This window comes from Aythya fuligula, chromosome 5 (assembly GCF_009819795.1).
Source record: "Aythya fuligula isolate bAytFul2 chromosome 5, bAytFul2.pri, whole genome shotgun sequence".
Taxonomy (NCBI): domain Eukaryota; kingdom Metazoa; phylum Chordata; class Aves; order Anseriformes; family Anatidae; genus Aythya; species Aythya fuligula.
The window spans coordinates 6,249,659-6,267,224 of record NC_045563.1 but is presented as its reverse complement, the minus strand read 5'-3'; the positions used below and the strand labels follow the sequence as shown (position 1 = coordinate 6,267,224).

At 46.5% G+C, this 17,566-nt stretch overlaps 3 protein-coding genes across 4 annotated transcripts in view; 1 reads left to right on the top strand and 2 right to left on the bottom strand.

Moving 5' to 3' along the window:
* SLC38A6 (solute carrier family 38 member 6) overlaps positions 1–5,516 on the bottom strand; it is a 44,946-nt gene extending 39,430 nt beyond the window's left edge. Inside the window, exons 1-4 of the mRNA XM_032187862.1 lie at positions 5,346–5,516; positions 5,106–5,221; positions 4,373–4,446; positions 189–241 (exon numbers count right to left, since the gene is read on the bottom strand). Coding sequence (XP_032043753.1) covers positions 189–241; positions 4,373–4,446; positions 5,106–5,221; positions 5,346–5,516 — 414 coding nt within the window. The remainder of the gene's footprint in view (positions 1–188; positions 242–4,372; positions 4,447–5,105; positions 5,222–5,345) is intronic.
* Positions 5,517–5,705: 189 nt separating this feature from the next.
* TRMT5 (tRNA methyltransferase 5) lies at positions 5,706–11,951 on the top strand. Of its 2 annotated transcripts, none has more exons than XM_032188533.1 (5): positions 5,706–5,747; positions 6,319–6,968; positions 7,360–7,484; positions 8,977–9,631; positions 9,936–11,951. In XM_032188533.1, exons 2-5 carry the CDS (start codon positions 6,410–6,412, stop codon positions 9,998–10,000), a joined length of 1,404 nt encoding a protein of 467 aa, XP_032044424.1. In that variant the 5' UTR covers positions 5,706–5,747; positions 6,319–6,409; the 3' UTR covers positions 10,001–11,951. The 2 variants fall into 2 exon arrangements, with proteins under 2 accessions (XP_032044424.1, XP_032044423.1); XM_032188532.1 differs by having other exon boundaries at positions 5,710–5,754.
* Positions 11,952–12,225: 274 nt separating this feature from the next.
* The window catches only part of MNAT1 (MNAT1 component of CDK activating kinase), a 119,186-nt gene continuing 113,845 nt past the window's right edge, over positions 12,226–17,566 (bottom strand). The window contains exon 8 of the mRNA XM_032188535.1: positions 12,226–12,513. Coding sequence (XP_032044426.1) covers positions 12,393–12,513 — 121 coding nt within the window. The 3' untranslated portion in view covers positions 12,226–12,392. The remainder of the gene's footprint in view (positions 12,514–17,566) is intronic.

The window sequence follows — 17,566 nt, the reverse complement described above, 5'->3', positions numbered from 1 at the left end:
GACCACAAACACTAACTGAATGGTAACAAAGAGTTGTTTTCAGGAAATAATGGATTTTTTTTTAAATTATATTAGGACTAATTGTACTACATATTTCACCTGTATATCTTGACTGTGCAATGAACAGTTGTATATATTGGAAGTACGGGAATGATAAGAAAAATACACAGATAAAACCAGACACTTACCTTTCCAGTTGATCCAAATGCAAACAGGCCAAGGTCTTCATAAGACATGACAGCTGTTAACGAGAAAAAAAAACAAAACAAAACCAAAAATATTTCTAACTCCAAAATCACCTAAGAGCTCCAGTTTTGCCTTTTTTTCCTTTTTAAATTAACACAGTTCAGGATAAAATTTAGAGAGTATTTTATATTATTCACTGAATAGTTTTTATATACACCTGTATTCCAACTAAAAAAATACAACTAGATGTTAAATCATTCACAGATTTTCCAGAAATTCAATTTAATATTAGAAATAGTATTATTTTTTTACTACTACTATGCTGGCAGCAAATTACCTTCTCCCAACAACTTTTGCAAGTGATACTACAGATGAAGAATTTTGAAATTAGTCTCAACAATTAGTTGTAAGCTATCATTTGTTAAGTATGCACTTGCTTTTAAATGAAGACGATAACAGAAAATCCGTTTTCATCTCTCTGTGAATACAAACATCAATTATCACGTTGCCAGCTTTTAAAAACTCTACTCATTTCCAAGGCAGCTGAAGGTAAACACCTTCCTGCCTTGAAATCAGTTAGAGAAAACAAACAAAACACAGCACACCATAGCAAAGACAAAAACAGAAGAAAACAAAATGCCTGCCCTTACTTGCACCTCACTTAAATAATTACATGGAAATAAGCTGTGGTTTCCTGTACTCTGTTGAGCTTTAGCTGAAGCTCACTTCTACTATTGTTGGTAACTCAAAACAATCCCTCCTCAGAAGGGAGGAAGTCCTGTTAAAGCCTTCCATTGTTGTGCTGCGTTTTGTTATGAGGAGCTCCAGCGATAGCAAGAAGATGAAAGCTCCCCGAGAAACACCCCTCCCTTTCTCAGTATATAATAAAGCGGTCCAGAATTGTAAATGCCTCACAGGGTAAAATTAATCCCCAAACCACATAGTTGTATTGTCATAACGTTTGCTTTCCCTCCCTGGTTTCTACCTGGTACACGACCGTTCCTGCTCCCATCGCGTCCTAACTGAGGGCGCAGCCCTGCAACTCGAGCTGCTCAGGGCAGACCTTCACACCTGAGCGAAGCTGCTCTGAAATAAATGAAATGAGACCTGGGAGAGCTAGGCAAGGACCAGGATCAGATGGCAGGACTGGAGCCTTGCACTGCCAGCCGTTGCATTGTCCCTTCGTTAGGTACTGCACACATCGGCTCAATGCACTACCAAAAAAATAAAACTTCATCTTCTCACACGGCTTTGTCAAGGATGACGTTCCACATTCTGCTCTACGACTAACATTAATACGCTATGAAACAGCAAATTAAGTGACAAAATTAAATAAGCCAGAGTCTGCTCACAGCAAAAACCTGGAAAATTCTCGTATGTCTGCTGTTACACTAAGTTAGTTATATACAGATACAATGAAACAACGGATGTGTTACCAGATTTTACCCTGTGTCTTTCTTTGTTTATATTTACAAAGCAGTTGATCACAAGAAAAAATAAAAATAGCATTTTAGAAGGCCATTCCCAATGGCATCAAGTATCAGCAAACTTTTAAATGTGTTTAGAAAAGAGCTGCTTTTACCGCATAGGAACAAATACAGACAAACAGGGAGTTACCAATAAAGAGAGAACAAAGTTTCCACGCGATTCCACAAGAGCAAAATGAAACCTTAGGAGAGAATTTTCTGTAGTTACTGTTTTTGTAATCAATTTAGTTCTGTGAACACTGAGGAAGCCTTAATCACATTACTTTTGTAACTTCAAAAACACATGGAACAAAATAGTAGGCACTATGGACAGAAACACACTCTGCCTGATTGGCTTAATTCCTAATATGTTATTAACGCCATAAAGAAATTATCCATTTAATCCCAAAGTGAAATTGGAAAGGATAGCACTAACAATACTCATTACTAACTCCAAAATGGAAAAAACAAAGCCACAAAACTTCGAAGTATATCCACTTAAATTCCCAATTCCTCTACTTTACTGAATGGGTTTAGCTTTTGTCAGCCCAAACCCTAAAACAATTTATGTAGGACTGAATTAACACTGGGAGAAAACACTGACTAATCCAAACCCAACACTTTACACATGGCAATATCAGCTTTCTAATTCTTTTGGTCTACACAAATCATTTGACTTTGACAAAGTCACTCTAGATCAACATCACTTTCAAACTGAAGGCACTTCTTTGTTTTTAAACTACAGCTAAAATGCTTGAGCTTAATAAATTTCGGTCTCTGTTTAAAATGGAATTAAGGCTTCCGTTTTGGAAGGTATTTTATATGTCAACTCTTTCCTAGGATTACTTTTATGACTTGAATACCTGAATGAATAGCTTACAAACTCCCCAAACTGTTTTTATTTTTTTTACCTTCCACCCATCAAATTTTCCAAGCTCATTTTTGAAAGAAAACTACTAAAATCCCTAATTCCTTGCCATGAATTAGGCTCAATATTGTAATACTGTTCACAAACATCTGCATATTTTACATGTTAAAAAAAATGCTCAGTTATCTACTTTGGAAGCAAGCATTTATACTGATTTTACTTTGCAAAGGCACAACTGGTCATAATTCTGGAATGGTATTTAACATGAAATTAGTTCAATAATTTACAATAAAATCTCTCCCCTCCAAAAAAAAAGAACAAAGGAAAAAAAAAAAAAAAAAAGCACAGAGAGAGCCATAAAGCCAGCAGATATCTAGAAATAATTCTAGTGCTAGTATGACCTGTCAACGTTAACTGATAACCAATTATTAACCATAAAATGCTAGTTTCAGACAAGAAAAATACTTTACCCTGTTGTTCACCATTATTCTTTGCTTTTGGATATATGCATTTCAAAAATTCTTCCTGGAGGCAGAATTTTGCCTTTAGACAATAAATGAAGAGTTAAACCATTCTTGTGTATTAGCTCTCAAAGTTCAGTTTTTCCCCCTCTCCTTCCTTTGCACCATCCCCCGCAGTTCTTTTGCAAGGATATCTTCTTATTTTACCAGATAACAACGCAATACCATCAAGGGCTTAAGTAATACAGAACCTCCGATCATTTTTTGTGATATTTGTTCACCTCTTATCTCAAACTCCCTTTTTTTAAACGTATCTTTCTAGCTATTTATTTCAGATCTTCAGTCCTTTCTAACAAGCAGAGCTCCAAGCGGGGAAAAAAAAGAATGCCAGAGACTTGGTCCCAAATCATCAAACAGCCAACAGTACCACACATAAAAGCAGCCCTACCTCTGAAGACTTTTTTAAAGAACGTATGAAGAAGATCACTCAACAGGTGAAGACAGGAGCAGCAGATCTAAGAAGAATCAGGAAGCAATCATCTCAGAGACCAAAGCTAGCTACAGAAAGCACAGCCAAGAAGGAAGAAATGGAAGCTTTCTCCCACCACCTTTGAAAAGAGGGGAAAACAGATGAGATGAAACAATAACCAGGTGACTGGAAGAGATGGAGACATCTTCCTGTAACATCTCTGTATACTAGAACTCAAGAAACCAGCCAGTTATTTCAGTAATAATTTTTAAAAAGCAAGAATTAAAACATTAGCAGCAGATTAGAAATCAGATGTTAGAATCTACTCTCTAGACATTCTCAAAGCAGTATAATTTCTAACTAAGGGCTGCAACGTGACTTCACGCTCAGTATCAAAAATGCTGTAATAACACACATCCGTAGAGTGCCATGGGAATTGTAACAACTCAGTTTGATTACAAAACCTGACAGGTATCCATTCTGAACAGTGAATAAGTCTATACAAGTAGGGTAGTGAAAGTTGGCTGTTTGTGGTTCTTAAGCCTTTACTGAAAGCAACAGTGAGACTACGTATGGAGGCAACCACACACTAAAGTGGTGTGGTCCAACTGGCACCAAAACAATTTTGCTACAGACACACAGGATCTCTCTTTTTGGAAAGATGAGAGATGCATTCTGAGAAACAGTAAAACTGAAAATCTAGAAACCAGATCGTTTTGCACTTCCTTTTTATAATGCATTTTGAATTGACAATTCTACGGCAATTAGCAATCATTAAAAGATCTAACATATTTCAACAGCAATGAAACATGGCAATACGTTAACATGTTGTTAATTAAAATAATTATATGGGTTCATGTCTTTTTACTACAGGCAAGGAAAAGTTTCAGAGATCAGTGTTAGATAAATCCTTTCCACTTACCAGTCTGAATGCACATACTGAGCAGAAGAAACACAGAGTAAGAGGCAAGGCTGGCAACAATCAGCAGCAAGATGCTAAAAATACAAGAGGTTGAAATTTAAGGCATTTTTACAGGTCAATGCAGTTTCTTTCTTAAACAACAACAAAAAAGATTCCATTGCACACAGCGTATCACAGGACCCAATTTCCTCATTTTATGGCTTTTCTTTGCTGACTGTGGTTCACTTGGTCACTGACTGTCCCAACCCCTGCTAAAACCACAGCTTCTCGTATCACGCACCGCTGTGTGGGGTGAAGACATGAATCACAGCAAGGCCATAACACAGAAACACAAAGATTAATGTGAAATAAAGCCGGGTTTGTGGCCAGAGAGCAGTACGAGCTGGCAGCCTTGGCCCAGTCCCAGCTCGGTGCACACACCCGGTGGGTTCATGCATTGGGGATGTGCAGGCACCCCGCTCCCAAAGGCCCATTTCTGTAGCAAAGCAGCACTCAGACATAAATATATGGGCGCAGGGGGGTGTAAATATATGGGTGCAATGGGAGAAATGCCCCAAAATCACCACCGAGCAGCAATATCAGTGCTCACATGTGAGCAACCACAGCAGAGGTGGCAGCGCTCACCAAGGATGCCCACAGCATGCAGCACTCACTGCTCCTTGGCTCCCCGTCCCCTGTAATTAATCACACCCCCAGTAATTAATTGTAATTAATTAATTCCCCTCTCGCTCACCTGAAGCCCAGGACGCCGGTGCTGGCCATGGCGAAGGACAAGCCCAGCGCCCCGCTGCCCATGATCGCGTTCATCAGGTTGAGCACCGCGCAGCCGAACGAGGAGCCGGGGGGCGGCTGTGGGGACGGAAGGGCGGGCAGGGCCAAGTGAGGCGAGACCCCGGACCCCAAACCCCGACCCCAAACCCCAAACCCCAAACCCCTGCCCCGAGCCCCCTCCCGGCGCCCCCCTCTCACGCACGCTGCTGGGCGGCGGCGGCGGCAGCAGCGGGGCGGACTCGTCCCAGTCCCGGTCCTGATCCTGATCCCGGTCCCATTCCCAATCCCGGTCCCGGTCCCGGTCCCGATCCCGGTTCCCGTCCCCGGGCCCCGCGCCCCCCTCCCAGCCCCGCGCCCCCCGCGGCTCCTCCATGGCCCCGCCCGCGCCGCGGCTCCGGGAGGGGCGGGGCCGAGCCGCACAGAGGGGGCGTGGCTATAGGAGGAGGGCGTGGCTATAATCGGAGGGGGAGTGGTTATAGACAGAGGGGGCGTGGTCTCCACGTAAACCACGCCCCCTCTCACCGCCAGGCCGAGCGGCTTCAACGTCACGGCGCGCGCGGCGGCGATGACGTCACGGGGGCGCCGGCGTGCGCGGCGCGGCTCGGTATGAGGTGAGGGCGGGGGTGGGGGGGGTGGCGCGCGCGCGGTTGCCATGGCTACCGCTCCCCCCCCCCCGGTTGCCATGGCAACCGCGCGGCCTACCCGCGGGGCTGCCCCGCGCCCGCCTGGGCCTAGGCCGCGGCCGGGCCCGGGCCCTGTCTGGGGGTCGCAGCCCCCCCGTGGGGCCTCGCCAGGCCCTCCCCGGGCACCCCCGGTGCTCCACGGGGAATGTGGAGTGTGGTGGTGAGCCGGCGGGCAGGGATTTTTATTATTATTTCTTTTATTTGGCTTGCTGGGATTAATATTGCGTTTATTGGAATAGAGAGAGGCCGCCGAGTTTTGGCAGGAGAGGCTTATCTCGCTGCTTCGAGTTAGTTAAAAGTTTAAAAACGCGTTTGCAGAGGGACAGAAATTCGTAGGGTATAATTCGTAATAAAGGGCTTTTACAAAACTATTGTGGGTTCTTCGGTACAAATGGAAATTCTGGTTTAAGAGACCAGCAAATCCATGTGATTTGCAGCCTTTTTAATGGAATGATTACATAATGTCTATAAAATGAATGATTTCTCTTCTAGGACGCTATGGAGATTTGGATGCTCTGCCAGACTACTGAAAACTAATCATTCCAGGACAGCTGCACCAAATACATCATTTCCAGCAGTTTGGATGCTTTTGGCGCAACATTCTGGCAGAATACCTGGCCTCTTTGTAGCGGCTCAGAAAGCCAATTTCTGTACAATGCGTGAAACCGTGGAGGAGAACGGCAGCCCAGAACTGTACTCGCCGCATCCCAAAGTGCGAGGGATGACCCTGCTCAACAGAGAAGCTTTCAAAAGGACGGTCGTTGTTCCGGTTCTTAAAGTAAAGAAAGAAATCGTCCACGCGTTGCTGAAGGCCCTGAAGCACACGGTATTACAGCGTCCTGGGCTAAAGCGAGTGATTGAGGATCCGGAAGATGAGGGCAGTAAACTTGTTATACTGGATCCTCATCAAGTACCCGAATTCTCACTGGGACAGGCAGAGCAGGAGGTATTAAAGCAGCTTAACATTCCTCCTGAGGTGTCCAGGTATAACTTGGAGCTGACTTACGAGAATTTCAAGTCAGAGGAGATCCTCCGAGCGGTCCTTCCCGAAGGCCAGGATGTCACCTCTGGTTTTAGCCGCGTCGGTCACATAGCTCACTTCAATCTTAGGGACCATCAGCTCCCTTACAAACATTTGATTGGTAGGTAAAAAACTCTGATCATAAAAGTAATTCTTCGCTTCCAAAGATATTTTTAGAATTATTCTACCTATAAGTTATTCCCTGTACAAAGAAAACTTCGAAGCACTCTTCATTGCTTTACGTTTTGGCTTTAAATAGCTTTGTGCAGACCCTTACCTGTACACAAAGGGCAGCTTTTTCCTCTTATACAGTCACACTTCGCCGAGCACTGGATCAGGGTAAAGTATGTGCTTTAGTAAGATCCCATAACATCTGCAATCGTTGGAGGGAGGTTGTTCTATTATACACACTTACTTTTATAAATGTGACTGTAGGCTGTCGAGTTTGTATCTCTTAGAACATTAAGAGGCTGCAGTCCCTCAACCAGCATATCTTCTGCCCTTTCTTTCAGGACAGGTTATAATCGACAAGAATCCAGGCATCACCTGTGTGGTGAATAAAACCAGCATTATTGACAGCACGTACAGAAACTTTGAAATGGAAGTGCTCGCTGGAGAGAGCAACCTGGTCACTAAGGTACAGGATTTTTTCCCCTTTTATTTTAAATTTAATGTGCTAAAACCCAAAGGTGTACCAAAAAGCGGTGAGGAAGAGACACTGATAACACCATTTATTTGCACTGTGCCCTTCACACCTCTTTTGGAGTGTGAGAGTTGGCAGTTACTGCTGTCTCGTTTTGTCCTGCTCTGCCACAAGCAAACTCACAGCTATAGGGATCAGGCAGGTAAGGGTTCTCCCCAGCTCACAGCCTATTTCCAATAACATGTAAAAGAAGCTGAAGTAGGGGTTTCTTACCAAGATACTAGTTACAAACTTGGGGGTATTTCTCACTGTGAGGCCAAAACATTTAGTGGATTTGATCAAAAAAAAAAAAAGTTTCTTAATTTGACCAGTCCTTGTACTTAAATCTCTCTGTCTTTGCAGCTTAGGCAAGAGTTTGCCTGATCTTAATTCTTTTTCTGACAGCTAGAGGACAAGCCTCATCTCATTTATTTTGAGATCTTTCATGTGAAAAGCATTATTAAACTGCTAAGTATTCTTCCCTTGGGGTTCTTGTCTTTAGCTGGAACCTTGGCGGCTGGCTTGACCAAAAAATATCTTTCATAGCTGTTGGCAGTTTTATTCTTTTAGGAGAGAAAATACGAGGTTAGCAAAGTAAGAAGTTGAATAGCTCGGTGGCAAAGAACAGCCTGCACATGGACGCCGAAGGCATTTGAAACGTCAGGTCAGAAGGGACGATCAAATATTTTGCAGATGATATTGGCTCGTTACGCACACATCTGGCACACCGCTGGGCTGCCAGGTCCACCTCAGCGTGTTCCCTGCTGGCAGAGCAAACGCTGCGGTGATCTGGGTCACAAGTTACTGCAGTTACACTGTGCGGGTGTGGTAGAGCAAAGTGGGTGTTATCCTGCATCCCTCTCATCTGAACAGGCACCATTTCTCTGTAGGTCTGTTCGTAGGGCAGCGGCCATCGCAAAGCCTGGGTTTGGCTCCATTTCCAGACTCCATCACCCCGGGAGAAAGCGCAGCATTTTTTCAGGCTGCACAATTGGCTCCCAGCGGCTTTGAGTTTGGCTGAGTGCTGCCGTTCTCGTGCTGCAGCGCTCTCAGGCACTTACTGACTGTGTAGACGCTGTGCTAAGGTTTGAGGCATCTTCCCAAGATCTGCTTTCAATAAAAGAGTTTTCAGACAGCCACAAAGCATTTGAAAAGCCTCAGATTTTTATTTTATGGCCATTCAAAGTTGCTGCTTTATTTCCACCTGGTGATTAAGATGTGCGTAAGCCAGTCATGTGGATTGACAGTTGGAACGTTCCTGATGGCTATTTGTGAGGAGCAGGGCTGTTTATCCAAGATTTCTGTACACTGCTAATGGGACAAATGTCAATGTACACATCACTTTTTGATAAAGCTCCTTGGTTTTTAGCCGTCTTAATTACTGGGATTACTTTAACCTGTCTGGAATTTGAACGCAGAGACTTAACCAAATGTTTTGGACTTTCAGGTCAAAGAAAATAATATCTCCTATGAGTTGGACTTTGCTAAGGTCTACTGGAACCCCCGCCTTTCCACAGAGCACGGCCGTATCGTTGAGCTTTTAAAGCCCGGTGATGTCCTTTTCGATGTCTTTGCTGGGATCGGACCTTTCGCTATCCCAGCAGCAAAGAAGAAGTGCGTCGTATTTGCAAACGATCTCAACCCTGAATCCTACAAATGGCTTCTGCACAACTGCAAGCTAAACAAAGTAGACAACAAAATCAAAGCATTCAACCTGGATGGCAGAGACTTCCTCCTGGGGCCAGTAAGAGAGGAACTTAGTAAAGCGCTCGCGCTTGAGAAAGAGGCGCAGAAACCCGCTGTCCATATAGTCATGAATTTGCCAGCTTCGGCTCTCGAATTTCTGGATGTTTTCAGGCATCTCTTGGTCGGAGAGCCCTGCAGCGCTGCTGTCCTTCCCACGGTGCACTGCTACGGCTTCTCCAAGCATGAAAATCCAGCCAAAGAGATTCAAGAACAGGCCGAGGCTTCGCTGGGAGCCTCCCTAGATGGGCGCTGTGCTACGTACCTGGTGAGGAATGTTGCCCCCAACAAGGAGATGCTGTGCATTAGCTTCCAGGTTCCAGCAGATGTGCTGTACAAGAGGCCCTGCCCTGCTGAAGGTGAGGAGCAGCCCTCCCGCTGCACCTTTTCCTCTTTCAGGCCGCTCCTGCTGTGTATCAATGCTGTTACTGCGTGGCACTGAGGTGCAGGTCAAAATGTCGCTTGGTGCAGGTCTTTTGCAAGTCCTCTTTGCACTTCGTAAAGAAAAGACCTCCCTTACTGCTGTAGGAGTTTTCTTTGTGGCCATTAATGCTGATCTCAAGTCTCATCACTTGTTAAATCCCTCAAGTGTTGCGTGGCTTGTGGTTCAGGTCCGTCTGTTTACCGTATGTAACTAACTGAATGTTTCTAACTTTCTTCCAGAAAAACCAGCCTCTAAGCGGCTGTGTACCGGCAAAGATTTCACTGAAGAAAACGTCGTGAGTTGAAGACCAGAGTTTGGGTAGCAACCGTACTGGTTTGTGTAAGGTACACCTACGTTACGCCTGGTCTACCCCTTGAATTGTTTGACGACCCCCTGTGTTACCTGCCTGAGGTGCAGCGATGCACAGCGCGTGTCGCACCTCGCCTTGGTGAGCGTGGCTTCCTGCATTTACTGTTTGTAATCGTGGGACCAGTAACCAGATCGATATTGTTCAAAAAAATAAAACAGCGTTTCTTCAACAGTGTTTTGGTACTCCCCCGTTTCACACTCTGTGGCAATTCAGTGACACTGACTGGGATCGTTTTTAGCAGTGCTAGTTTGAAAAAGCGCAGTTTGTCGTGCAAACTAGGTATTTATATTTCATAGGGCCTGGCAAGATGACTTACGTGGGCTCTGCATTTACAGTTGAGAAGAGGATTCTCTTTGACAAGCAGTTTTGGTGGTTAAGGGTATTGGATTACCGTTGGCAGATGCACAAACAGCTCTTGTGTAAGCCAGGTAACCTCTCAAAAACTTGACCTCAGGTAGAAAGAGGCACAGATAACTGCATATGCTCAGCCCTGGGCTTTTGGAGCAATAACTGGTTCTTACCACGAAGGGATTGAGCTGGGGATTAGTTGGCTCCTAGCTTAGTGCTTGCCCACAGGTAGCGCAGGAAAGGCTCTGATGCCATTTGCACACTTGCAGGGTAGGCACACACCCGTTAAAGCACCAGACTGAAAACCAGCAGGTGGCTGATGGGGCCTCTCACCCTCAGACCTTTTCCTCCTTTGACTTTTGAGCCTCTCTCCGAGCTCTGCCCCACCTCTGGCTGCTCCTCTGATCGGTCCCCGCATGATCTCGCTGCCTGGCTGCTTGCGTTCCGCCGGGAGTTGAAAAGCCTCTGCCTTTGATTTGGTTTTCTTCCCCATCCAAGCTATTGTTGGGCAACGTCAACCACAAAGAATTGATGTGGCCGGAGAGCTCCCATCGCCCTCGCTTTCAGATATTTTCCTTCAGCCCCAGCTCAGCGCTCCCGCCTAGCAACATCACCACGTGCCCACCTCCCTCCCCGGCCCTGCTGCTGCATCCCAGCAGCTTTAACCTGTGTGGCCTTCCTGGTGTCTCCAGGTCAGGGTGTCTCCCCAGCAGGGAGCTGTGCTCCGCAGGCTACGCACGGCATTTTCAACACCTCTCAGCCTTGGGTGCAGCAATTCCTGTCAGCAGCTGCTCTGGGCACAACACAACAGGATTTCAGAGAAAGGAAAATGCAAAGTTTGGCACCTCTCTCCCCCTTCCTTAAAAGAAGCACCGAGTCTGGAATAGAGCTCATTCTTCTCTTTATTACAACAGAGCAAAAAATACATTCATTTAGTACACTCCTCAGCAGTATTCAACAACCATTAATGGATGACCTACAAAACGCGGCCCAGGCTTTACTCTAGCAGTGCTCGTTGTCCTGAGTGGTTTCCAGTCTCCTGCAATTTATACATATTCATGGAAAAAACATCCCGAGACAGGAACCCCGCTTCTGCTGCCATCAGGATTCGTTCCGCCACAAAGTGAGGCGAGGGGATGTACAAAAACAGCAGCTCAAGTGGGAAGGATTATCCCAAACACCAGACAAAGGGATGCTCCTGCCAAAGGAAGATCCCAAACACTTGACAGCAAAGTAGTAAACGGGGCTAAGCAGGGAAAAAATAAACCAATTCTGACTACTTTAATGAACTAGCCTTATTTAAGGCCTCTTAGATTGCTTTGGAGGAGCACAGCTGAAAGGCTTGCAGCTAAAGGTTTTGCTCGTTTTCCAGTCAAAGGTAACAACCAAGTGACATCAGGAGGGATCCTACATAACACTTGTGTCAGCACAGTTCCAGGGTTTCTCGTCTCATCCAGCTGGCAGGAGGAAAAACCCACTTGCCTGAACTGGGGAAACGAGTTTTATGGGAAGAAAATGCAGGCTTGAATATTGACACTAAATGTTATAATCAAAATGGCATTTAAATGCTTGTGCAAATAAAACCCTGCAATAAGAATAAAACCACGAACTTTAATAAAAAAGTCTGGCTTTATTTAAAAAAAATTTACAAGTGTGTTTTTTCAAACCTCAAACATACACAGCTGAGTTATTCACATCTTCCATTAGATGTGGCTTATTGCCTCAGCCTCCCTCAGCAAAGTGCCACATGACTAACGAGCTTCCCCCTCCGCAAAAATGTATCTACCATTTTACAAAGCTCTCGCGTGGACTTTTTTTTTTTTTTGCCTTTAACACTTAAAACACAGCCGGTTTTACACAGAAAAGTGACTGCAGCTTAGCCATTGTGCAGATGGCAGCAATTTTACCCAACTTTTGCTGGCTTGACTTGCTTCCCACTCCGTTCAGTGTCCCTTCCTCGCAGGCTGGCGGATGCTGGCTAACTGGGGTGCCAGAAGAGGCCACTGAAAGCATCCTGTAGGGCTCGGTGACACGCCAGAGAAGAAGTGTAGCCCCCGGCAAGATCCTGCGGAGAGGCGGCTCGTACGTGGTTGAGGTATCTAAAAAAAATAAAGAGAAGCTTTACTTTAGCACAGGAATAAATACACCAGACACCTGCATGGTTCCAGTGCGGCGAGGCTGAGGCTGTTTTTTGGGAGAAAGCACGGAGACAGAAGCTGCGAGGCACCTCTGGACGTGTCAGTACTGAGCTTTGCTTAGTCCCACAGAAGTGCTGGGGCTGACAGCTGACTTTTGGGCGAGCTGCACGGCCATGGCACTGAAAAAAATGGGGCCAAACTTTCTGCTCCCAGGCCCATCGGTATCTGCAGTAAGTCCACCGACACCAGGCAATTACATCGGTACAAGTTTGTCGTCAACATTTTGGCTAAAAAAACCCTCCAAACCCCATCATTAACTCATTTAGCATCAGGACCAGCTCTCAGAGCTGTCTGAATTCCCCCAACCCAGCCAGAACAACGATGTGAGCTGGAACACGGCACCCACACTGCTGCTCCCCGGGCCCAAATGCAGTCGCTGCACGCTGAGAGCTCCCTTTAAAGGTGTCTGCTCAGTGGGGCTTCAGTGTTTTCATCCTACAGTTCTTGCATCCCACATAAGACAAGCGTCAAAACAGATTCTCAGCTAGTTTTGCACCAAAACTCCACCAAAAATGGTTAAACCCCAAAAAGCACAGGCTGTGCTTAGCACTACCAACACGATGCCTCGAGCACCAGAGAAAATGCCACAAACACGAACTGCTTGTCACAGTTGCAGTGCAAGGCACGGAGCTTCAGCTGGCTGTTTTGATTCATCACTTGGTACATGTTGCTCCTGGGAAGGTTGAGTCATTCCACCTCTGGCTTGGCAATTCAAGCATAAACTTGCAAAATGCATACAGCCTTTTATAATGTTATCCCAAGAAACCTAAACCAGCTGCACTTCTGGCAGGAAAATACAGGACCACCAGTAAAATATCCAAAACAGTTGCATCTTTTAATTTATGACTATACATTGTTTCCATAAAGAGTATATAAACCAGGTCAGATTTTATAGGTAAGACATAATAAACAGTCATACCTATTGATGCCATAAATGTGTAGAGAAAGAGGTTACTTAAAAATGATTAATTACACTTTCAAAACTATTTCATGAACCTAATAACCGCAATGTGCAGACACGAGCAGCGTTTCTGAGTTCCTGTGAGGAGGATGCTGAAGCTCAGACACAATTTGCCTCCTGTGGCTGAGCGTATGTGAGCCCTGCTGCCCGGCCCCACCCGGGGATGGAGCATGGTCCTTACCAGAGCACTGCTTCTCCTCGGTGTGGACACAGACACCAGGGGAAGAAACCCTCTTCTGACAGCGTTGAGAGCAAAGGGAGCTACAAACCTAACAGCAAAGCTGTCGGCATCTCAGTCTGTAAGGACAGACAGCCTGCAGGGAGCTCCCGTTCTGTGGGAGAATGCATTTAATAGATTTTTTTTTAAAAAGAACATTCCGCATTCCTGTTACTTGTCCTCTAGTATTTTAGGAGGAAAATCTCACCCTTCCCAACGGCCTTTTACAACTGCTGTGGGAAACGGGAGCTTTTTCCCCCAGCCAGGAACGATGCAGGGATACTGACTATAACAAATAATTTCCTTCCAAACACTGGTGTGAAATTACCTCCACCCTCCAAGCCATAGAGCCTTATAAAATCAATTCCCATCACAGCCCGATCTTACTGCTATCATGTTTATTTCATCGTACAAGCTTCATTTTCCACTCACGCGTGGAATAGCCCAGAGAAAACAGGGGATTAGTTTGTGTTCCTATATTAACTAAGGCTGGTTGTGTGGTTTTTGCTGTTTTTCTTATATATCACTAAAAGGAGAAGAACGGCAGAGCCTATTATTTACCCTTTTGAGGTCATCTGAAAGGATGGAGGCATTAGGTTTGTAGCAAGGCCTGATGTGCAGATATTACAGCACCTCTGGTTACTTCACATGTGATCTCTGAAGCAGCACAAAGTCCTTATGGCCAAAAAGGCTCCGACCAACTTCTACTACGACGATGCGCGTTAATTCTCCTTGCTCCTGCCCAACAAGCACGATGCGCCGCTGGCTGTCAAGTAATCTCTTCTTGTTAAATATCCTTAATTAATGCTCCCAGCTCATTTAATGACCGTGGCACACCAGGCAATGGCAAGAATCCACGAGGCTGAAGCCACACAACGAGAAGGGAATGGATTTTTCGGCGGCTTCTCCACACAGCTCCCCGCCTGCGCTGCCCGGCGCCTGCCGTGCCAGGGCTGCAGCATCTCGGAGCTGGATTCCTGGGGTTTCTGGCAGAGGTCAGCACGGCTTTTCATGCTCACCTTCAGAGCAGCCCCAGGAAGAAGCTCGTGCCAAGGCCTCCTTCCAAAAGGCAGGCTCGGTTAGGTCTCGGGACCTGGAGGTAATTGCTCTGACTAGTTAGCAAATTCCAGCACACTGGGTCTGTTTTTCATAGGTTTATTTTAAGTACCTGTAAATCTTATAAGCAGAAACCAGGAAAAAGAGGTTTGCTTTTCTGGTGCACGCTTTTTTTTTTTTTTTTTTTTTTTTTTTTAACGTGACTTGTTTTTACTGAGGGCAGACTAAACTGCAGCTCAGAAAAGCCTGCACTATTATTTTTGAACCAGGCTGAAGAGCTGTGTGTTCCCTGCCCCACGGCTTCACGCTCCCCGACCGGCGCGGAGCCTGCCCCTCTCCCTCGCTGCAGCCACTCCGTGTTGATCTTCCCCATTAACCTTTCACGTGGCTGAAAACACGTCGTATTTTTGTTCTTCATGAGCCTTCAGGGGGTTCACTCCGGACCTTTGGCTTCTCATCGCCGTGCAAAAGAAAGCCTCCTGTTTTCAAGGGAAGAGAGGTGTAATTTACCCTGGGTGCAGAGCCTCAGAACCGAGCCGGCCGTTCCTGGGGGTGGGTTTCCTTCACCTTTTCCCTTTTCCAAGGGCCGTGTCACCGGCACTTCATCAGGAATGACTGGAACTGCTGGAGAGCTCCGTGGAGCTGCAATCCCTACGACTCCACCGCCGCACAGGCGGCCTCGGCACCGCTCAGCGCGGCCGTGTCAGGAAGCCGGGGCCCCAAAGCCACACAGCAACACCTGAGATCACCGGTGTCCTCCCTGCTCCTTTGGGGGTCTCTCCTCTTCCTCGCCATCTCCTCTGGCCTCGCTGTGCTCCCAGATGCTTTAAGCCATGCAGGGATGCCCGGGGTTCACCTGGAACATGCCACGTGCCGAGGGAAGGAAAGGGATGGCTGCGCTCTGCCAGCGTTGCTCTCTGTGGGGCTGCACTTCTCTGCTCTCCTTCCTCCACCCTGGTGGCACCTTCCCCAGAGGGAGTCCTCGGGCACATCTCCAGGGCTCTTCCATTTGCCAGTCTTACTGAAACTCAGGAAAGGCTCCCAAAATCACCAAAGGAGGATGGAGACAGCGCAATCAAGTAAGAAAACTGAGCTAAAAAACATCCAAAGGACAAGCCCAAACCCCCAGCGTACTTCCCTCCACCCACACACCCAAACCCCTTTAGTGGATCAGTATTTGGGACCATTTCACACAATCATCCCCCATCTTTCCAAGACAAATACACTCCCAGTGGTGTATCTGCTGATGCGTTGCTGAAGGTACACACAGAGCACTGTGTTTGGCACCCAGATTTCACTTTTTTTGGATCTGTTAGGCACTTCAAGGAGGTGAAGAAAAGAAAAATCACCGACAAGTTGTTTGAGGAAGAAACAATAATGTAATTCTGTTCCACGGAGCAGATTTACTGTTCATCTGATTATCTGCAGCATCCAAGAGAGAAAGCGCTGGGGCAGACATGAGATCTGGGCTGTTTTCCAGACGGAGCATTTGCATAATGCACACTGGGTGCATGAAAGCAAGCAGAATACCTCCAGCCTGGAAAAGTGTGGAGCATTAACAAGGCAGCAGCACACGCTGCACTCCTGCCTCTTTCTGAAGGCAGAGTTTTCGTTCCCTTTACCAGGTCTCTGCGATGAGCTGCTGATGCATTACTCACAGAATCCTTGCAGACGCTGGTTTTATCGGGTGGGGGATGCACACCAGAAGCCGGGTTTTCTCTGTGGGATGTTTGTTGGTGAGGAATGCACGGCCTGGGTTACTCGGCAGCCCCTGAGCAGGTAAGAACCGGGCTCTCCGCTCACCTCCGCTTTGGTTTGAACCAGTCCTGTGGCACGGTCAGTCCACGCAGCCCAAACAAAGCGTGTTGATAAAACAAACAGAGTTCATTGTTGTTCTTCATTTAATAACCCTGGGAAATCCACTCTGGAACGGGCCCTTTGCTAGGTGCTAGTCAAATGCACCTCTGCCTCAGAGGCTGAAGTGCCTGAGCACAAAACCACGACGCACAAAGCTGCTGCCACAATAGCAACTCATCCTTCCACAGACTCGCTGCAGACCTGATCCCAAACCCTCCCAAGTCAAAAAGCAGTCCTGGAGGCACCCCCATCGGCTGCTCCTCTCCTGGGTCCCCCGGGACAACAAGGACCGAAGGGCAGCAATGTGGGGTACAGCCAAACTGGGAGATTGTGCTCTGGAGAGGAGCAGGTCCGGGGCTGTCTCAAGGAACCCAGATGCCATTTGGTTGATGAATGCGGCGTAACACTTTTCATTGCTTCGGTTTGAATGTGGCTAGGAAGTCAACAAAATGGACAACAAATTTCCATGGCGTGGGGTTTGCTGCAAGCAGCAGCAAACAGGCAGAGCTGACGGCTTTTTCTTCCTTTTTAATGCCCCTGGATAGCTCTGCGCACACAACTGCAGCCAGCAGAGTGAACGTCAAAAATCTGCTGAGCACGAGGAGGTTCCAATATGACAAATCTCAGGGCTGACATTAAAAATATGTATTTTTAACCAGGTTATGTCACCTGCTAGTCTTGCAACAGGACAGGACCAATAGAGCCCATAAGACAGGGCTGCAAGGAAAAGTCCATGTAAATACCCCAGGACGGTTTGGGCTACAGAAAAAATCTGCTGAAGACAATAACACAGGGCTACCATAAACACCCCCCTCGCAGCCTGGAAACCCCAGCAAGATTTCAATCCCATTTGCAGGCAGCAG

Coding starts and splice junctions, on each gene's coding strand:
- TRMT5 (XM_032188532.1), top strand. Junction 6,969..7,359: donor CCCTTACAAACATTTGATTG/GTAGGTAAAAAA, acceptor CCTTTCTTTCAG/GACAGGTTATAATCGACAAG. Junction 7,485..8,976: donor AGAGCAACCTGGTCACTAAG/GTACAGGATTTT, acceptor TTGGACTTTCAG/GTCAAAGAAAATAATATCTC.